Source organism: Xenopus laevis, chromosome 4L (genome assembly GCF_017654675.1).
Source record: "Xenopus laevis strain J_2021 chromosome 4L, Xenopus_laevis_v10.1, whole genome shotgun sequence".
Lineage (NCBI taxonomy): Eukaryota > Metazoa > Chordata > Amphibia > Anura > Pipidae > Xenopus > Xenopus laevis.
The window spans coordinates 86,397,101-86,420,437 of NC_054377.1; the positions used below are offsets into that span (position 1 = coordinate 86,397,101).

At 39.0% G+C, this 23,337-nt stretch overlaps 1 protein-coding gene across 4 annotated transcripts in view; it reads left to right on the plus strand.

Annotated features, from left to right (window-relative positions):
* The window catches only part of eri3.L (ERI1 exoribonuclease family member 3 L homeolog), a 194,540-nt gene that overhangs the window by 45,717 nt on the left and 125,486 nt on the right, over positions 1–23,337 (plus strand). For all 4 annotated transcript variants that reach the window (XM_018258355.2, XM_041590438.1, XM_018258354.1 and 1 more), the window contains exon 6: positions 11,513–11,585. In XM_018258355.2, coding sequence (XP_018113844.1) covers positions 11,513–11,585 — 73 coding nt within the window. The remainder of the gene's footprint in view (positions 1–11,512; positions 11,586–23,337) is intronic.

Below are 23,337 nucleotides of genomic sequence, written 5' to 3' on the forward strand. Positions count from 1 at the left end.
TTCAAATTTTCAAACTGTGATCTTGGACTACTACACGTTTCTAGCTGAGATCTATTTTAGGAATGAGAGTTCAATGGCCAAAAATAATGGAGTGGCTCTTTAGTTTTGGATGCACTATGGGATACATTTAAGTTGGGGCAAGTGTAACTGATTTGCTTGGGGAGGCACTGGCACTAAAACTCCAAATTTGCAGTAAGCTGTACATAAGAGAAATACCTGATGACAGGTAATGGGGGAAAAAATCTATAAATGAGAACAAAAATGTTAGCTTCACAATTTCATACCCATAATATTTGACAACTATAACAATGCAAAATTGTATTGTACCTAATGTATTTTTAAGGCCTAACTAAAGGTGGTATTTTTGTGATGCAAAAATAATGACTTTTTATTACATACCTTGCACACTGGGACAAATGCAAAAATACTTTCTGGGTTCGCAAAGCAAGATTAAATTCACGCAAAGGTGAAATTGTTAACACAAACCAAAAACTTTTCACATTGCACATATTTTCCCCATTAACAGCTTTTATATATCCCCTCAAAATAGGTCTTACAAAACCCAGTAATGGAGAAACCAAAACCCTAGAAGGCTAGAAATCCCTCCACTGCCTCCTTTCCAGAAACTTTGTTTTGTGGAAAGTTTAGAACTTATGGGTAGAACATTTTGTTTATGGGTTTTAAAATTTCAACTTTTATCTATAACAAGTCATCCATGACTAGCAAACAATATTTTACAAACCCAGCATATCACAATGTCTTCCTTGCAGTTGTAAAACGAGCCATTGTCTTAAACAGTATGGACACTAAACCCCATGCTCATTCTAAAACAATAAAATAAAAAAATGTAATAATAACCAATTGAGCTATGTTGATGGTGCAGTTCATTATATCTTGCTGACAGCAGATTGAGATCCTACTCTGTCTCTTTTTCCAGTTCCCTGCTGTCATGTTTCCACTTCACGCGCAGTGATATTTAAGGCTGATGTGCCGCTTATAGACTTGTTGTACTGTGACAAGTTAAAATAAATAAATTCAGAAGGAAAAGGAGAGAGAGAGCAGGGCCTTCCTGTCACCTTATCTTCTTCTCTGTCACCCTTTCCAGTAATAAGCTCCATCTTATTATGCATGTGTTGTCCTAATTATTTATTTGATAAAATGCTGTCACTATAGACAGTAAACATGTGCACATTGTATAACAATATGATGAAGAGTGTGAAAATGTTGGTTGCAATTATATTTAGTCTAAAAATAAAAATGTAGAGCATGATGAACGAAAAACTCAATATTAAACTTATTCTAATGGGTCGTTAGAAGTCATTAAATTCTGGGTTAGTATTCTGTTATACATCATGAATGGAAAGTGTGTAAAATTAAACGGGTATGAATTTCAGATTTTTGATTATGAAAATAAAGAAACAAGATTAAACGACAATGAATAAAATTTGGAAGCAAAACTCTAACTCGTCTTGCTATGTTGTTAAAGAGATAATCTTGCAGTTAAATGTATGCTTAAATATGAAATATGTGAACCCAAGTAATGCTTAAAAAGGTGTGTGGGGGATGACTTTCTTTGCATGGGGCCCGAAGTTACCTGAGAGCGACCTTGCACATATTCACTGTAAGCATAAAACATTCTTCCTAATAAAAATGCTCGATTAAATACAGAAAAATCATTATTTATGTCCTCCATCGTTCATTAAAATGACTCCTAACATCATGGAAATTTCAAACCTTTTCAAAATTATGTTTTCAAATCACTAAAGTTAGATTTTTATGTTCAGCAAAATCTATTTCTAAAAATGCAAATGTACAAGCATACATTTGTTGTGTAATAATTTTTATTATACAGTAGAACCCCCATTTTACGTTTTTCAGGGGACCAGAAAAAAAATGATGTAAGATCCAGGAAAATGTAAAATCAGGGAAATGTGTTATGCATAATTTATAGGTGGGACCACAAAACAACAATGTAAATTGAGGGAAAACCTAAAATCAGGGGATGTAAAATGGGGGTTGTACTGTAGTTTTGTCAGTATGTCCTATTCTTATCCATGTGTAGAATTCGTACCTTTATCACCTTGCTTTAGTGACCTTTAAATGGTTGTAAGTTCCTCTGAAACTAGAAGTACTCAGATGATCTTTTTGGCTAGAGGTTGGTCCTTACTGGCAATTTAGCTACATGCAGAGGAAAAGTTTAAAAGTGGATAACCCCCAATAAATGGCACTAAGGCTACAGTCAGAGAAAGAGCCTGACTTCTTTCCTCCTCTTCTTGATGTGTATTTATCTGCAGGCATGGCGTCTCCTTGGGTGCAGACACAGAGTGGATTTTGGTGCAGAAATGCTAGTGAAAGCATTTTCATGCCAAAATGTTCTGTTTGTATGCAATTAGACCATCACTGTAATGGAAAGTAGTGAACTTACCCCACGGGACATCCAAGATGGCGACCTACTGCTACACCATGCGGTTCTTCCTGGTCGCAGTATGACTGCGTCAGAAACGTGTCGCCCTAGGATTGGTCGCCGGCGACGGAATGGACGCCGGCGTCAGAATGGGCGCCGGCGTCAGGACGCCAACGTGAGGACGTCGGCGTCATGACGTCACTGCGTCAAGTTTGGCGCCAACTTTTGGACTATTTATTCCCAAGTTCCCTTTCTGTCTTTGCCCAATTATAGGTCTATCTTGTATAGTTCCTGGGAGTGATTCTTGATATTCTGATAACCGTGTACCGACTTCTTGCCTGTTTCATCGATTCTGATCCTTGCCGCCTGTATTGACCATTTGCCTGATTACGACTATTCTTCTGATAAATCCTTTTGTACCGCGAACTTGGTGTTGTTGTCTCCTCCTTGGTCCACACTACAACAGAGCCTTCGGGCCCTGACAGTATAATTGGGCCAAGACAGAAAGGGAATTTGGGAATAAATAGTCCAAAAGTTGGCGCCAAACTTGACGCAGTGACGTCATGACGCCGACGCCGGCGTCCTCACGTTGGCGTCCTGACGCCGGCGCCCATTCTGACGCCGGCGTCCATTCCGTCGCCGGCGACCAATCCTAGGGCGACACGTTTCTGACGCAGTCATACTGCGACCAGGAAGAACCGCATGGTGGAGCAGGAGGTCGCCATCTTGGATGTCCCGTGGGGTAAGTTCACTACTTTCCATTACAGTGACAATCTTTACCGACCACAAGAACCTTGAATTTATTCAATCCCTCAAGCGCCTCAATCCCCGGCAAGCCAGGTGGGCACTCTTCTTTTCTCGTTTTAATTTTATTATCACCTTTCGTCCTGGTTCCAGAAACAGAAAAGCTGACGCTCTGTCCAGAAGCTTTGCTCCTGAAGATTCCTGCCCCGAAGATCCTGTACCCATTGTGCCCTCTACCAAGATTATTGCTGCCTTATTCCCCTCCTGTGCCTCTCAGTTACTTTCTGCTCAGTCTTCGGCTCCTGTAGAGACTCCTCTTGGTGTTGCCTTTGTCCCTCCGGAATTTCGTCATGCCATTTTATCCCAATCTCACAGTTCCAAACAGGCCGGTCATCCAGGGATTAAGAAGACAACCGAGCTCCTCTCTCGTTTGGTCTGGTGGCCGACCCTAAGGAAAGATGTCAAAGACTTCGTCTTGTCCTGTTCCACTTGTGCTGTTTCCAAGTCCGGACATTCCCCCCCCAAGGGGTTACTCTTGCCACTTCCCATTCCATCTCGACCTTGGACTCACCTGGCGATGGATTTCATTGTCGATCTCCCTATTTCGTCTGGTCACACTGTCATCTGGGTGGTGATCGACAGATTCAGCAAGATGGCTCACTTCACACCTCTGCGGAAACTGCCTTCTGCTCCCGAACTCTCTGAACTTTTCATCAAACATATATTTCGTCTCCATGGGTTTCCTGCCGAGATTGTGTCGGATCGGGGTTCCCAGTTTATTTCCAAGTTCTGGAGATCTCTTTGCTAAGCTCTTAACATTTCCCTTCAATTTTCTTCTGCCTACCACCCACAGTCTAATGGAGCCGCAGAACGGGTCAATCAGGCTCTAGAACAGTTTCTTCGTTGTCATGTGTCCTTGTGCCAGGATGATTGGTCGGATCTTCTTCCATGGGCGGAATTTGCCCACAACAACGCTCTACATTCTTCTTCCCAAAAGTCTCCTTTCTTCTGTGTTTATGGTCTCAATCCTTTGGCTTTCTCCCAAGATTTTCTTCTTACCAATGTGCCTGCGGCCAATGACCAAGCTGCTCACATGCTGGCTATTTGGCATGCTACTGCAGCAAACTTAGAGAAGAGTTCCCTGGTGCAGAAAAAGTTTGCTGATAAAAGAAGGATTTCTTCTCCTCCATACAGTCCTGGTGATAAAGTTTTTCTTTCCACACGCAACATTCTTCTCAAGATTCCTACACCCAAGCTTGGTCCTAAGTTCATCGGCCCCTTCCCTATCATCGAAATCATCAACCCTGTGGCTGTTCGTCTTCAACTTCCTCCTGAGCTGCGGATACCTAATGTTTTTCATGTTTCCCTGCTTAAACCTGCTATGTCTTGCCCCTCTTCTTCTTCCTCTCCAGCTCCTGTTTTGATTGACGATCACAAGGAATTTGAAGTCAAAAGAATCTTGGACTCTCGTATTTCCCGGGGCTCTCTTCAATATCTCATCGAATGGAAGGGGTTCGGTCCAGAGGAGTGTTCCTGGGTGAAAAGCTCGGACGTACATGCACCTGTCCTGGTTCGTAAGTTCCACAAACTTTTTCCTTCTTCTCCTAGCCTCGGTGGTCCTGAGGCCCCCCCTAAGGAGGGGGGTACTGTAATGGAAAGTAGTGAATTTACCCCACGGGACATCCAAGATGGCGACCTCCTGCTCCACCATGCGGTTCTTCCTGGTCGCAGTATGACTGCGTCAGAAACGTGTCGCCCTAGGATTGGTCGCCGGCGACGGAATGGACGCCGGCGTCAGAATAGGCGCCGGCGTCAGGACGCCAACGTGAGGACGCCGGCGTCATGACGTCACTGCGTCAAGTTTGGCGCCAACTTTTGGACTATTTATTCCCAAGTTCCCTTTCTGTCTTTGCCCAATTATAGGTCTATCTTGTATAGTTCCTGGGAGTGATTCTTGATATTCTGATAACCGTGTACCGACTTCTTGCCTGTTTCATCGATTCTGATCCTTGCCGCCTGTATTGACCATTTGCCTGATTACGACTATTCTTCTGATAAATCCTTTTGTACCGCGAACTTGGTGTTGTTGTCTCCTCCTTGGTCCACACTACAACAGAGCCTTCGGGCCCTGACAATCACCATACCTGTAGGTGCAGACACATCATGAAGTAAAGGTGACTAGTCCTGCTGTTTCTCGGACTGTGGATAAGCCTTGTCTAACAATAGCCTTAAAGTTGTATTTTGATGTTACGAACAACCAGTAGACCCAAAAGTCAGATGGGCCAGTCATAAGAATTCTCTGACCTTGGTAAAGAGTGTTGGAGGCAAAATTTAAGTTGTCATTATTTAAACATAAAGTTAGCATTTTAAATTTCGCACCAACTCACAAAATCACTCTCAGAAATCATACTAAAATGTAAGGTGAACTGCCCTTTTAATCCTTTACACTGCACCCCATACTGGATAAAAAACATATAACAAAGCTGGCTGCTTTATTTTTATATTCTTCTTAACATATGAGAAGACCCTGGGACCAATTAATAAACTCTAGTTTGGAAAATGTGGGGTAATCATGGTTCTGTTTTATTTACAAAAGCTATTCCAGCCAATGTGATTCAAGGTTTTTTAATTTTGATTCCAGGATTTTTGAGATGTATTGATCAACAAACTCAAAGCTATTAAACGTAAGATACCTACTGAGTTAACATAATAAAATTAATGGGAAGTGGAGGTGTGGATAATCTTGTTTTCTTCCCTCAAAAATGTTAATGCTGATGTCACCGTACAACTTAAATAGATTAAAAATGTATGGAATTTTGTGATTTGTGAAATTATTCATGCAGTTGAACTCAGTTATGATTAACCCATTCGAGATTTGCGGATAATCAGTGGTGATCCTGGCCCCTCCGCCGCCTGAGGCAGCAGCAGTTGCTGCTGCCCCCCCTCCCCCAGAAATTCCCTCTTAAAGTACCAGGAGCAGCATTTTTGCCCCCCCCGGGTACCTAGTGGGGCACCGACGCCTGAGGCGACAGCCTCAACTCGCCTCATTGGCAAAGCACCCCTGCGGATAATCATAATTTCTATTGTGATTATGCAAATGGAGATGAATTGTGATTATGCTCCATTTGAGTTACACGATTATATTAAATGTGCCCCTTAAGTACAGTTTGTAGATAAATATTTGAAAAGTACCTGTTGAAGTGCCTGTAGAAGCCCTAGGGGTCATGTAGTAACTTGTGGTTTCTCAAGTCTTAAGATGGCCATAGACGTTGAGATTTTTAAAAGATCAGATCCTGATTGTGAGACCACGATCTTCTCAGAACGATCGTACGAATTTACCATCAACTATAAGACCAATTTGCCAGGAAAACAAAGGGGAGCTGCTTGCTTGGCCCAGCAAACATAGATAGATTGCACTGGGACCAACAAAGATTTTTTGACCTGGCCGATCAATTTCCTGACAGATGTCGGCCGAAAAATCGTAAGATGTACGATCGTTTGAATCCCACTAACCGCATGATAATTTCGAAGGATTGGTCGGGCTTCCCTAAAATCGGTCGTTCATCAAGAAGAATCGTTGCGTCTATGGGGACCTTTAGGCTAAAGAGTATTAGTTCCTGAGCCGCTTCACGCTTTAGCATGCAGTTTCTCACAAACAACCAATCGTTACGTCAGTTTGATACTATGGGGCAGATTTATCAAGGGTCGAAGTGAATTCGAGGGAATTTTTTAAGTAAAAAAATTTGAAATTCAAAGTTATTTTTTGGATACTTCGACCATCGAATAGGATATGACGACTTCGATTCAAAGTAAAATCGTTCGAATATTCCACCATTCGATAATCGAAGTACTGTTTCTTTAAAAAAAACTTTGACTTCAATACTTCACCAAATTAAACCTGCCGAAGTGCTATGTTAGCCTATGGGTACCTTCTAGAGCAGTTTTCTAAGTTTTTTGAAGTCGAAGAAAAATCGTTCGATCGATGGATGAAACCTTCAAATCGTTCGATTGGAAGGATTTCATAGTTCGATCGAACGATTTTAATTCGACCGCAAAACGGTCAAATTCAGTGACAAAACCTTCGACTTTGATATTCAAAGTTGAAGTAAATCCATTCGATGGTCGAATTTCTGCCCCTATGTGTTTCATCAATTTGTACTGTCAACTACCTTTATTTCATGTTTTTTTTACTTATTGTAATGTTTAGTGTGTTATGTCTTTAGTAGTTAAAACTTCTGCTTACCCAGTATACCAATGCAGATTATTTATAAAACCATTGGTGCCTAAAATTGCAACAATTCTGCATACTTAGGGCAATAATATTGTCACTTCCTTTGCACACTTGAAACCACTGTTGAAACGTAAACACATTTTAATTAGTACAGGAAAACAGTAAGGCTTAATTATTTCATAATAATAATAGTGCGAATTTCTGGTCTTATTAGATCCACTATATCCTCAAATTGTTTTGGAGAACTGTAATTTGACAGTTGTTACGGTATGTATACATATTTGCATACATGTGTTTTTATGTATATATTTCATAGGGTACAGATCAGGAGATTAATAAAAGGCGTTGACACCTAAGAATAACTGCACACCTATGAGATAAATGGTTTAAGGATCTTGATAAATGCGTGTGTACTAGCTTTCTAAATTTCTGCAACCCCTTCTTCATGCTGCTTTGGTCTCTGCAGATAACTACATAAATGCCGAGCAGGTCATCTGACAGGTTTATCAGTTGCAGTAAAATAATGATCTCATTGGGGTCAGTGGAGGCCTAACACAGGTTGATTGCTGGTTTCTGCTGAACAGCTATACTGTCAAAGTCCTTTGGCTCCCTGTCATGAAAAAGCTTACGTCTTGGCCCTGAGCCGAATAGTGTTATACATATGCAATTCTTATTTGTGTGAGGCTTCTGTACATGGAAATATTTGGGAAAGTTTGCCATTGGTTTTTAGTATGGATTTTTACATGGATTTTGGTCTTCTTATATCTAATGATACTGAATTTAGAAGTGTGGGGTAATGACAGTCCCTTTATAGTCAAACGTTAACAATGAAGCTACTAACTATTGTTATTAATAGGAATGGCTGAATCAACGATTGTGTTTGAGATTTGGGCTAATTTTATTACTTTTTGCAGCATTTAGATTTGGCTGAAGTAAAACCTTTAGGGGGTTATTTACTAAAATCCGAATTGATCTCATTGTCCCAATAAAAAAAAGCTCGACCAACCTCAATCCAGCCAGGTTAGCCAAAATATATCCAGGGGCGAAGGATAATTGCTTTAGAGGTTGTTCTGCTAGGGGGACGATGGTTCATGTTTGGTGGTCCTGTCCCAAAGTAGTGCGTTTCTGGATTCGAATCTTTCATCTAATTTTTTCAATTTTACATGTTAACTTAAGGAGAGAACCATTTGTGGCCCTATTGGGTGCTATTCCAGATTCGGTTTCTAAGACCCAGAAGAAACTGATAAACCATATTTTTTCGGCTGCTCGTCAGGTTATAGCAAAATCCTGGAAGTCCTCATTTATTAATTATAACTTGGTAAAAGTTAAGTTAGATTGGATATTTTGTAATGAAAAATTGACCAGTGTACTCAATGATCAACACCATAACTTTTTAAAGGTATGGCAACCTTGGTTGGAGTACCGATATCAGGGGGGCTTCCCACAACACCTTGTATCCTTATAAAATAATTGTGGTCTTTATGATTACACATTTATTTCAAGGTAAAAACGATACTAGAATGCGGGTTGAAATGAGAAATGAAAGGAGACATTTCAAAGAAGTTGTTTGTTTTGTTTTATTTATTTTTGTTTTAATTATGTTTGATTTACTGTGATGCATAATGTGATATCAATATCATTGGTACAATGTATTCATTGCAATACTATATAAGTGAATGCATATAAATGTATAATAGAAATTTGCCTCTTGCTTAAACTGTATAACTATTTGCGGATTGTACTGTAAAGAATGATGTGCACGATCTTGTTTTTTGAAAAATAAATAAAAAATTATTGATGAAAAAAAAAAAAGCTCGACCAAACTCCCGTACCCAATTTTGCTTTATTTATTACTAAATTTAATTTAATAGTTTTAATTGAATTGGTAAAAAAAATCTAACAAAAACCCAAACTGTACAATTTTTTTCAGTCGGTCTTTTCTACTGAAAAAGCATGATTATTTTTTTCTCCTAGCTTTTTCCTACGTTTTTTGGGGCTAAACCCAGCAGAGACCATGATAACTTCAATTTGGGATAGGTGCCTCTCCCACTGACTTATACAGGACCCAGTGGCGTAACTAGATATTACTGGGCCCCACAGCAAATTATTTTTCAGGCCCCCAAAATTTTTAGCAGTTGACTTGTTTTACCAATATTTATTGAAACTGTATATGAATTAGGGCCTCGTGGGGCCCCTATACCTCCTGGGCCCCCCTGCAGGCGCAGGGTCTGCTTCCTCTATAGTTACGCCCCTGACAGGACCTCGACAGGTCTGAGGTGAAGGATTTTCGGATTCTGGCTTTTTGCAGCATCAGGGTATAATAAATCTCAAATGATTTAAAGGTTTTTTTTTCCTTTAAAATTTTGTTTTGCACAAAAAAGCCCCACCAGAAAAATTTGAGGTTTAATAAATAACCCCCCCTAATGTCATGTGACTTGGCACTGGACAAAGGAAGTGCCTATTTTTTTGTGCAATGTAAATGCTCAAATAAACCAGAAGTGCTCATATTTGAATATTCAAATTAGGGTTCAGATTTTTTTTTTTTATTTAAATGGTACTACGTTTCTAGCTGTATGATAGTATAAATTATTATGTATTTTCAGCTGTTTGCATTGTTAATTTACAGCAAGTAAATATTAATATTTGATAATAAATTACCATTTCATTTAGCTCTTTTCTTTGATTCTCTTATTTTAAGGCTGCATTTTCTTACTGGTCCTATTTGTTATATTTTGCATAGCTAAGAACGTGTGTCATCAAGGAAACTTATTGTCAATGGTAGAGAAAATGCAAATAAATAAAACAAAAGCTATAATTGCATTCGGCTAAAAAGACACAAGTGAAGACAAATTCATGCTCAGCTATATAGATTCACACAGTGCATTTTATGTCTCCCATGGGATTTTTAGTGAGGTTGAAATCAGTCATATAAATATCTACATTGTCTACATGTTTTTGCCTGCCCCTCTCACCCACTGCATATCTTTATTTTATAACCAGCACAGTATCTGTTCTAAAAGTGCCTAGGCTGACCCCATCCTTTTGTCTCTTGACTGGCTGAACCCGGCAGCAGATGGACATTAACCTAGTTTGATTAGTTGGGAGATGGCAACATTAATTTTTGATACAGTGGGACCACCTGAGAGATGAAATTCAATTACGACATGTTTCCTTACTGCCTCTTCATTTGCTCCTCCACCCCACCTCACTTTTCCTCTCCCTCTTCCCGTCTAGATTTCTTTTTCTATCACAGCAGAGACCAGCAGAACCTGTTGAAATGCAAAAACCCTATTTGCACCAATGACCCCCAGGATAATTAGGGTTAAATTGATAAGTTATCACCCTGCTGACACGTTTTTATCAGCTTCTGTTTGCAGGAGAGGGATACAATACAAAAGGGGAAGAGCAATTTGTGCTTGACTGTCACTTTCCAGCCCTAGATAAAGGTGTTACAATTTAGATAAAACGTTCAGTGTTATTTTCACCATTGTTGTTCAATTAGTGTTCTCCCCCTCTTTTCCCACACTCCCTTGTTCTCTTTACATCCTCAGTTGTATTTCACCTCATGCCATCTCATGATAATGATGCCCTTTTTAGTGTGAGAGGAGATAGGACAGTTTAGCTGCTTTCTAGCACAATGTGCGGCCATTCATCATTACACCAGCACAGTGCTCACTTAAGGAAAGTGATAAGGAGTCGTATGCATTTATCACTGAAATCCGATGTTCTCTCCTCCAGCTGGAATAATAGCTGCTTTAAAAGTGTACATTTACAGCCTTGTCTCTACGTTTTCTTTTATCTTTTAGATGAAATAAATTATTTGGCAACTTCACGCCTGACTTCTTTGAAAAAACAATAGTAAGGGAAGTATGGATTTGTCATCCATTTCATTACAGGCCTTTTTGGCACTAAAAAGTTGTTCCTATTACAATTTCACATATTTAAATATTTCAGCCAGCTTGGGGCATTAACAGTCTTTCTTCGCCCTGTACATGCATTAGTGGAATGTGGCACAGATATTGTTCTTTGTATAAACAGTATTCCGGTAAATGTGATTTAAAATTGCAGGCATCATACAAAAACAGATTATAAAGTTGGTACTTAACCTTGATTTGTTTTCTTTGTTCTAACAGGCTGCCAGGACAGTGTGAATATTTAGGACTGCAAGTGGCAGATTACTTTAAGCAGTGGATTAATCTGAAAAAGGTACTTTCTTCACAATATACTTCTTGTCTTCTAATGTATTTGTCCTGGGGCAGTTTTCACTGTCATAGTCATTTGCATGGAAATTAAGTGGGATTCCTCAACCACCCGATTTCCTGGGGCTTGACAGGCTCCCTGTACCCTCCCTTTCACCAGTCTTAATTTGTGTGGCCCATGCCATGTAATATAATGTGTTATCTAAAAGATTACTAGGTGTGTATAAGTTTCTCCCTTGACACAACTGGTATTTACAGTTATAACTAGGTGAAATAGAATCATCGCTTGCGTTATTATAGTGTACATTTTTCATTTATACACACTAACTTACCTGGAAACATTTACAGTCACCTTTGATTTTCAATAGATGTTTAGCAAAACACAGTAGCACAGGCTATGTTGCTCTCGGCGCCTACTTCATATCTTTAGGAAGCTTTTTATCTTATTTTTGTTAAATTATAAGAATGGCTCTGACTAGTCAACCAGAATGGGAAACACTCTGAGTGGCTTATTTATTAACATTCAGATTTTCTTTTTTTAATGAATCATAAAATGTTCCTTTTTTCTATAAAACATTAATAATATGAGATTTATTAAAAATTCTAATACAAAACTTCTCCAAGTAAAAGCAATTGTGGTTCTATAGAAGTCAGTGGGAGCTGTGTTGGTCCTATTGGACCTTTCTTTTAACCAATCAGACTTTGAGGTTTTGGATTTTTTTAGTCGCTAGTAATTGTCAGAAAACCTCTCAGATTCTTTAGAGCTTCATTCAGCATTTTTTTCCGTTCATACTTTTTATTTATGGATCTTTTAATAATTCTCAGTTGTAGAGAAATAGAGTTTAATCCTGGTTTCAAAAAGATCTAATACCACTAAAATTCAACCTTCAATAAATAGGGATGCACCGAATCCACTTTTTTTGGATTCAGCCGAACCCCCGAATCCTTTGTGAAAGATTCGGGCGAATACCAAACTGAATCCAAACCCTAATTTACATATGCAAATCAACGAGGGTGAGGGGGGAAATAGAGGCACATACGAAGTGCACGGCTAAATAAAATTTTACTTCCTTGTATTGTGACGAAAAGTCACGTTTTTAGGGATTCGGTTCAGCAAGCCACAAGGATTCGGCCGAATCCTGCTGAAAATGGCCCAATACCGAGCTGAATCCTGGATTCGGTGCATCCCTATTAATAAATGGGACCTCTAAGCTGAATACCGCGTACAAAAAAGTGCCCCAATTGGTCTTTTTTTTTTTTGCACTCTGCATTCGCTGTCTGCAAATGGCTGCAGGCCTCTGTGCTTCGTTTCAGAGAATGGAGACCTGTGGCATGGCCTTTAAATCCAGCATTAGTCAGTGCAGGATCCAAGAGAGGTGGCCTGCAAAGTGTTCCCCCGAATTTGCAGATGGGCAGATCAGGGGTCAGGTGCTAGTCAGCTTTTTGTTGACCTGCACATTACCAAGGTGTATGTTATAGATAAGGATGGGCGAATTTGACCCGTTTAGTTCCGCCAAAAATTCAGGCGAAATGCCACCGACGCCCATTAAAAAAATTGTCGCATGGCAAATTCTTTTTTGACGCACCTTTTTATTTTTTTGTCACACAACGCCATACAAGTCTATGGGCGTCATTTCCACGGGCGAAACAAGGCGAAAAAATTCGCCCATCCCTAGTTATAGATAAAAGATACCACTTTTCCTCTTATCTCACATATGAAGGAGGAAAAGGTTAAAGGAAAAGGTTAAAACTAAGTAAGCTTTATAAGAAAGGCCTATATAAATACAACTGTCAAGTAAGTCTGCTCTGTCAAAAGTAACACAGCAATTCTTTCCTTCTATTTTGTACACATGAGCTTCTGTATCAGACTTCCTGTTTTCAGCATAAACCTCAATGGCTTAGGCTTGAGCATGCTCAGTTTGCTCCTCTCTCGCTCGTCCCTCCCCTTTCCCCCTCTCTCCTCTTTTCTGTTATCTGAGTCCAGAGCTATACGTGAGGAGGGAGAGACTGATGTCACACCAAGCTAATATGGCAGCTGCTATCCTAAACACACAGAGAGCTTCTAGAACTGTTTACGCATTCTGCAGAATAAATATAGTGTTATAGCTTGCACTATTGTGGCTAATCTATTGGCAATAACTGCTTCACTAGCTTTCCTTCTCCTTTAATGCTGAATAAAGTTTGCCATCGTCAAATGCTGAATCAGATGCTGGATATTCTTTTATAATCAAGTAAGAAGTAAACACTAGCCTGTCACTTCATTTACCACAGATGATTAAAAAGGTACTCGTTTACAAATTAATTGCTGAAAACATGTAGACTGACTTGACTTTGTGCACTGTATCTGAACAGGAAAGCAGTGGCCTTTGTATCCAATGTACATTCTTATTGGGTTTGTAAGGGGGTTATGAGCGTCATGTGCTGTCAGAGCAAATCTTTGAGCTGATTGCTGGCCTTTTGCAAATGCATTCTGAAAGCACAGTGAGGCATTGTGCAGTTCACTGACCATTACTGTTCGCCTTTTGAAGTTCAGTAAACTTTTGGTGAGCTGTTAGTAGCTTGTAGCTTGCAGACCAAGTAACCTAGGCTGTGACTTGGGTAACCAAGAGGTGGGTGCCAAGCCTCAGTACATCCTACATTCCCGCTGTATCTTATTCCTTTGCCTGTAGGAGAAATTCATGCACATTCTCCAAATCTACAGAGCTACTGGGCACGGCCAGTAAAATTCCACAATTATTCTAATCTGATGTGACATGCAATCACAAATGACAGATTAATGTTTAAGTTGGCCTCTCTGCTGTTTTCGGTTGTTTTTTAGTAACAGCTCCAATGTATTTGAGAAGAGGATACATACCCCAATAAATGTACTATGGTTTTCTCATATCCAATAACATGTTCTATATTTACTTAATATCATATACTGTATTTGTAATTAAATTTTTTGAATATCCAAATGTTTTTTTTTGCATAAACATAGTAAAAAGCTAATGTCTATCTTATAGAGAAAATATGCATAATTTAAAGAAGTTTAAAGGAAATGCAACACTAAAAAATTTTAAGTAAAAAATCTATTCTACCCTGCACTAAAATAAGCTCTGTCCTGCACAAAGTTTACCACTTGCAATGCTTTATTAAAAAAAACCCATGATATAACTCTGCTTCTGGTCTTCTACATAAAGGCGATGGGGAGACATTCCCTCTGCAAGATCAAACATGCGGCACTCAACATCTCCTCCTAGCCTGAACTCTGCTCAAACCGGACGTCAATTGTTACAGCTGTATGGAGAATATTTCGGCTGTCCTGTTTCGTGTGTCAGACTGATTTATCTCTGAAGCACACAGGTCAGCGCAGTCTTTGCAGAAAGAAAATCACTGCCCACATGCACCATCTCCCAGTACCTTAATTAAATGAAGACGGAGATATATTACTAGGCAGCTGAAAAAATCCTCTGTATAGTAGTAACATTGAACTTACGGTTTGGGCAGAAGTTGGCTAGGAGGAGATGTTGAGTGCCACATGTTTGATCTTGCAGAGGGAATTTCGCCCCATCGCCTTTATGCAGAGGACCGGAAGCAGAGTTATATCATGTTTTTTTAAAATAAAGCATTACAAGTGGTAATCTTTGTGCAGGACAGAGCTTATATAAGTGCAGAGTAGAAAAGATTTTTTACTAAAAAAAATTTAGTCTTACATTTCCTTTAAAACATGGTATTTTTCTATAGTGTAAACAGCACTGATCAATATATAATCATGTAGTATTCATCAGTATATAAAATATAATCATTTAGGCTAGTGCCCCACAACTTTTAGATGGGCATGGTAATATCCTTTGTGCAGTACGTGTTTGGTAGCCCATTGTACCCAGGATGTTTTTGGCACTGCACAACGAGTCAGAAGACAATAGTTTTCAAATGGACTATCTGTCACCAATTCCACAAGTGATTTTTAGAAAATGCAGTGCCTGCAGCAAACCTCTACTAAGTAATGCTCTTCACGAGGTGATTTGAGTGTTGCTATTTTGTGGCTTATGATAGTGGTGGTCTAGTCATTCTGCATGTTGTATGAATAGCTTCTCGCTAGCTTAAGGAGGTCAGTCAGTATTCCTCACGGTGGGTGGCACACAGATTTTCTGGAAAGTAGAAAAACTTCTTTTGGTTTGTGAGTCATTTACCTTTTAAACATCCAGTCTGAATAAAGTTTACAATCAAAACTGGACAGTCGCAGAACCCGGGCTGCCATAAGAAATCACAGGGCCCTGTACAACAACATTTTCTGGGCCCTCCGGGCCCTGCCCACCACGGGCCCACCCTAGACCCCGCGCATCCCCACACCACAGAGAAATGGGCACTAAAACATGAACACTAAAAAACCAATTGGTGGTCAGGATCCCTCCTTACAAGTTAAAAAAAAAAAACATTGGTGGTCAGTGGCCCCAAAAAATATAAAAAAAAAAATCATTGGTGGCCAGGGGTTTAATAATAACCCCCCAAAAAAAAACATTGGTGTTCAGTGGAACTTTCTATCTTAAGTTTGTGTGTGATCTTCTTCTTTCATCTCAGCTTTCTTCTGCAGCTTCGAATCTTTGGCAAAGGGGTCCTGGTTAATCCAAAAAGTGCAGCACAGCCATGTCCCCAGTCTCGGACTGGCCCACAGGCATACCAGAAAAACTCCCGGTGGGCCCAGGTATAAGTGGGCCCTCCTGCTTCAAAACATTTGACCTATTTCATAGCCATTACCTATTTCTATGAGAACAAAGAGACTAAATAGATTGAATAATAGATTATAGCATGTAAGAAAAGAGACTAGCAGAATAGAGGTTGAGTAAGGAGAGGAATTATAATAGTACTGAGACTGGGACCCTGATCTAAGGACTTTTGGTGGGCCCCTGGTCTAAGGTTTGTGGGTGGGCCCCTGGTGTCCCAGTCCGACACTGCATGTCCCCTTTTAAGTTTTAGACTAGCTGGGCCCAGGACGACTGTTCCCCCCCCCGTTACCCCCTGATGGCGGCCCTGCGCAGAACATTTACAAATAAAAATTAATTGCATGTAGTTTTTAGATTTCCACCATACAAAAGTACATTTCAAGGTGAACTGCTCTTTTAAACATGTTCTTTAGATTTATGTATCTAATGCAAAGCAACTGGACATTTATAAGTCATATTGTACAGGATATATACAATTTTGTATATGAGCATTTATGAAGATTTGGGAGTGCAACACTGTGCAGAGAATTTTGATGTCGTTTCACGTGTTGTGATATTCCTGTATATCACTTTAAAACAAATTTACTATTGAATTAGCACTCTCTTTACTGAATATTGCTTTGGCATGAAAAAAGAGATTCTATGTACGTGGAGGCAGCAGGCTTTATTAAAAAATGTTTATCAGATTTTGTTTAGACATATTAATTAAGTGAAAATTAAATAGCACCTCAAGTATACATAACAACATGAAATTAATACACAATTACCAAGTACTTTGGCATAATTAAGTTAGAGGAAATTATTTAATTAATGCTTAATTGCAGTGTAAACATAATTACAGGTAATGAGTGCATAAGTATGTGATATGAGAGTACATATTCTATAACTAGAGTGTAATTAGTAGTAGAACCATTGGAAACTAGGCAATAGCTTCCTGCTAATTTTCAATTAGAGAGAAAGCCTTCACCCTAAAAGTGTTCCTTTGCAGTACACTTTGGGTCACAACCGTAAAATCCTGATCTCTCATAATGAGAGGACTGATTAAATAAATGAAGCTGTGGGGTTTTATTTATTTATTTTTTTGGCTTCCGTATTTGCTATTAAAAATTAGATCCTGGTCCTTTACCCCATTACGTATGCCTCAGAGAAAAACTGAACTCTGAAATTTCTTTTCATTGTCTCCCTTCGTCTTGTTAACATGTGTTGCCTTTGGGGTAATCAGGGAAAAAATATTATGTCCTTTTACAATTACCGGGTTTTGGAATATTAAAATGTCTCACTGCATCGGCAGTGTTATTTTGATTGGTATTCTAACCTTTGACTAGACCATAAAGTGAGCGGCTCTTCAAGCCAATATTGCTGGGCTGAAATTTAATTCTGAAATGATTCCAGATAATAGGCAGACAGATAATATATGCATGAAGGATATTATGTTTGGGCTAAATGCAGCAGGGCCAGGGCTCAGGAGTTGAATAATAGCCCAGAGTGAGTTATAATCTGTAGGGTAGAAATACCTTACTGTCAAGGCTGGAATAGGAACCATTAAATCAAAAGAAAAGGGAGGAGAAGAGAGCCAGAGGATAGAAATACATTGTCTGGTTAAACTAGTTTTTTCCCTTTCTTTTACTTACTCTTCAACTTGGGAATCTAAATACCTTACATACAGTATGTCCTAAGGATCAAGTTAGAAACAGTGACATGAAATAAATACCTCAACTCATAAAATCAGTATGTTCTTTATTTCCATTTTGTCAACTCAAGTGTGCTTTGGGAACTAATTCTATCCTTTTTTTTTTGGGACTTAAAGTATTACATTAGTTGTTTAGTTGTTAGTTTATGTTTATGCAAAACTCAAGACTTTTAGTGTACGTGCGTTTGATATATATGTACTATATAAACAGGTATGGGATCCGTTATCCAGAAAGTTGTGAATTATGGAAAGGCCATCTCCCATAGACTCCGTTTTATCCAGATGTTTTAAAAATTATTTCCTTTTTCTCTGTAATAATAAAACAGTGACTTGTATATGATCCAAACTAAGATATAATTAATCCTTATCGAAGGCAAAACCAGTCTTTTCGGTTTATTTAAAGGAGAACTAAAGAATAACTAAAGAAATAGGCCAGAAATGTTGTACATTATATTTTGGGCTTCTGTACCAGCCCAACGCAACCACAGCCCTTTAGCAGTAAATATAATATGCCTCAGATGATGCCCCAGTAGCTCCTCGTCTTTTCTGCTGATTCACTGCACATGCTCTGTGCTGCTCTCAGTTACTGAGCTTAGGATCCCGCTCACAATATACTGTACACATAGAATATAAATGTCACAATATAAGGCTGATTAGAAATTTATACATATAACTAGACATTAAGCCCGTTAAATTAACGGCCGCTAGAACATATGTCGCCAGAGACGGTCTGTGGGGCACATGCGCAGTAGCGCAATCCCACGGACACAGGGACTGGGCGCAGAGACACTTGGACTTTATTATATAGGATTACTACATGGCAGCACAGAAACCAGTGCAAATAGCAACAGAATTTAATAATCAGCCTTGCAGCATCAGCTTATATTACAGTCCAAACTCATTTTCTACTTGCGATAACCTCTAAGCTTAGCTTCTCAAAACACACTGCGCATGTGAGTGTCGCAGACACTTTCCAAGATGGTGTCCCTCTGTGACAAGTTTGAAGTCCTGGATCATTGCCGCTATTGAGAAGTTGAAATTTTAGGCTATTACAATAAGTTCAGTATATAAAATATAGCATTTTTAGCCATATTCATTTATAGGGTTTAGTTCTCCTTTAAGAAGCAAACCTGTTCTTTAAGTAACATCCTGTCATAATGTAAACACTAAAAAATTCTTCCAAAGGAGCAAACCTCCATCATCAACAACTCATTTGAAAGCTACATTCTGAACCTGCCAATGAAATAAGACCTTGAACATTTAATTTGAGGAGTCCCCTACAGAATTGGGGAAAAGCCTTTACTTGACCATTAATCATTTTTGGGGCCTAGTTTTAGTACCACATTTTTCGATCATTCATTCTGTAAATAATGAAGATGATTTTGTGAGCAATTCATAGCAACAAGTAATCATTTTCAGAATACTTATAGATTTCTATGCGAGTTAAAGTTGTACAAATGTAATTGTCTATTTTAAGCCATGTTAGAAATAATGCTGAAGTCCTATTACAAAAATAACCTTTATGTAGGAGGCAGGCAATGTAATGAACAGGTAGGTCTTATACCCAGAGGCTGAACATCCAAGTGGAGAGGTATTTAGATGTTAATGATACATTCTCTGGTGCCTAAGTATATAATATTTTGAGCAGAGAAATATGAGTGGCAATGTTGAAAGGAAAATCTTCTCTGATGTGCTTTATTGCCTTCTGTAATGAGACATAAATCCTGTGTCCTGATTCAATCTGTTATTAATACAGTCCAACAGAGGGATCCGAGTTTTCCTGTCCCTGTGCTCTAATTATTTTAGCCTTTGATAAAAAAAAGATGTTAAGCGATTACATCATTGCCTTATATATTAATTATGCTAAAAAATTAGATTACATATATTTGTCTGATAGTAACACAATCCTACTTAAAGAAGATTAATAAATTGTAAATGGAAGTTAGCTAATAACTTTACAATCTATCTCTTTACTGTGCCGTGAATCTGTATGGTTGCTAGGGTTAGTGATCATGGTTACCCAGAAGTGTATTTATTGCTATCTTCATTGCTTATCCAGGTATTCTTATTTAATTCTTATTTAATTCTAGCAAACATGTAATAATATTAGGTTCAGTGTGCATCAAGCTAAGCCAAATGGTGTTACATTGTCATTATCTATAGTAAAAGACAATTGTTGAACTTCTCTTTTGTAAGTACCCAATATGTGGAGCAATTAAGATCCTGTGTTATAGCTGTTTGAAGAAAACATTTTGCTTTTATTAAATGTATGTAAATAAGGCTGATGGAACATGTGGCACCTATAAACCCGGAACATTTTAGTGCACAGAAAAGCAAAACACCCAAATCCTCTGATGCAGGTGCTTTTTACCCTGAAAACACTACAACATGCATGTTGTAAACAGAAAAGGGCAGTGCTGCTAAATTGTAGGTCTTTTCCCGTGAAAGGACCAGTAACAGCAAATTGTTTTTTCAAAAATTCGTTAGTATACAACGAAATAATAACACCAAGACAAATTAAACTTTAAAATTGCAAAGCCTTTATTAAGAAATAACTTACAGAAACTCTACTTCCTGTCCTCTACAGAAAAGGCGACACGACGACCATCCATCCTGCAGTGCTCGATTTCTCCTCCCTGGCTATTCACTGACAGCGTGTCCTCTGCCCCGATCACCTTCTCCATCTCTTCTTCATTCTCCTTCATCCAGCAGCAGTAAGAAACGATGTCGGCGGGCTCCACAAGAGGTGCAGGAAGTAGAGGAGGGCAGCGCATCCATTCCAGCCTGGCCAAACCGGTGCCGATATACAGTGAGCTTTACTCAACCCCTTTACCAGGAAGACACAACGAACTTTACTCAGCCCCTGTTACTTGTTTAGGTGCCGCTGCGTTGGACCACTGCATTGTCATTCAGCTTGTTGGAAGATTTTTGGGCTGGACACTGCTCCAGGGGCTGCTGGACTTAGTCCTGTAGTCAGACGCGTTTGCAAGTCTGGACCAGGGGAGTGGGAATTCCACAGCACTAAATGAGAGAAGGAGGCAGTCGTCATTTTATTACCCCATTACTCCTAGTAGACTTTCACCTGTTTGTCCTATAAACAGAAAAACATTGGGTGAATGACAATGCAGTGGTCCAACACAGCGGCACCTAAACAAGTAACAGGGGCTGAGTAAAGTTCGTTGTGTTTCCCTGGTAAAGGGGCCCGCCGACATCGCTTCTTACTGCTGCTGGATGAAGGAGAATGAAGAAGAGCTGGAGAAGGCGATCGGGGCAGAGGACACGCTGTGTGAATAGCCAGGGAGGAGAAATCGAGCACTGCAGGATGGATGGTCGCCGTGTCGCCTTTTCTGTAGAGGACAGGAAGTGGAGATTCTGTAAGTTATTTCTTAATAAAGGCTTTGCAATTTTAAAGTTTAATTTGTCTTGGTGTTATTTTTTCGTTGTATACTAACGAATTTTTGAAAAAAAAAAATTTGATGTTACTGGTCCTTTAATATGCGGTGCTAGCAGATAAGTGCCATGTGTACCATAGCCTTAAATCTATGTGTGTTAGCATTAAACGTATGAAAGCATGCAAAGTGCATTATTTTTATCTGTCACTAGGCAATGTCACGCATTTGTACACATTGTCAGATCAATGCAACGATATGCTGAGGCTATTGATATTCAGTGTCTTTCTCATAGTTGAAGATAGTTGAAGATTCAACACCATGGAAAAAAAATAATCCGCGCCCCCCAATTTACTTGCTTGTGTAGTATGCGAAGAGCAAATTCATTCAAAAGTTGCCATGTTTTCCCCCAACAGTTCCAGCATAATTGTAGCCATAAGCGGGGTATGTTTGATGTTCATTTTCAGCATTTGACGCCTGATTGTTTAGCTACATTTTCTTTATGCATTTTGACTCAATGTGCATTTTATTTCCTGAACGGTGCATCAGATCTGGAAAAAACTTGGATTCACTGGAGCTTTCCTAGCCCTCTAAAGAAAAAGATAAATTGTTTTTAATTTAAAATCACTTACATCCCAACTCAGTTGAATTATATATTATATTTTTCTAAAGTGATCCTAAAATCAATGAATTATTAAAAATGTACTCTTTAGCATTATTTAGTAACCCAGGCACCTAACCAGCTATAAATGTGTTCTAGAACCTTAGTGCAGCATTCTTGCCAACAGTGCACTTACATTATTTTGCCCCATATTTGTGCATATGTGTTTTGCCAGAACTACTTTGGTGTGCAGTCACGTTACTAAGTAGACATCAATAAGAATAGCCAGAAGATAGAAAATCATGATACTTGCCATACTGGTTTTACCCACCAACAGTCCAACCTAAGTATGAGAGAGACGAAAGGAAATCATGAAGTGCTATGATATGATGGGTGTTCTTGGTAAAAACTCAAGTTTTATAGGTACTTCAGTCATAACTATTCAGTCTGTAACTGTCACATCAAAGTGCATAGCTCTGAGCAAAAATTTATAGGCATCATTTCTATAATTCACACATGTTACGTGCTGTGACTAGAGGGAGCCAATGCAGTGATAAACATACTTTTGTTTGCAGGGCTATTTATTATTGTTATTTGCTTGTCACATATAATCTGACTTTGCGTTACAGAATTGGGAATAAGACTGCTCGTAAAATAATTCTTATTCTAATCACGCTGTGACACCAGCCTTTTGGCTTAAAGTACTTCATTTGTTGGTTTTATAGCTGAATAAAAAATATATGAGTACAAAATAGAGTCTTATATAGGGCGAGCAAGCACAAGTTTAAAGGGAAAACTAAAGCTTAAGAAGTAGCAGAAATGTAGTAGTAGAAATGGTGTACATTATGTTTTGGGCTGCTATACCTGCCTAAGGCAACCACAGCCCTTTAGCGGTAAAGATCTGTGCCTCTGAAAATGCCCCAGTAACTCCCCATCTTGTTTTTTATGCTGATTCACTGCACATGCTCTTTGCTGTCAGTTACTGAGCTTAGGGACCCACTCACAATATACGCTACATATAGAAAATAACTGTCACAATATAAGGCTGATTAGTTATAAATAAAGGTTATTGGAAATGGTAGCACATAAACCAGTGCAACTAGCATCAGAATTTAATAGTCAGTCCTGTAGCATCAACTTATATTAAAGGCCAACTTTTCCTTGATAATTTGCAACAACCCCTAAACTTAGCTTCTTACCAGCTGCTCAGAGCACACTGAGCATGTGAGTGTCACTCACACTTTCCAAGATGGTGACTCCCTGTAACAAGTTTGAAGTCTTGGATCATTGCTGCTATTGAGACGCTGAAATTTTACGCTGGTGCAATAAGTTCAGTATATAAAATATAGCATTTTTAGCCATATTATTGTTTTTAG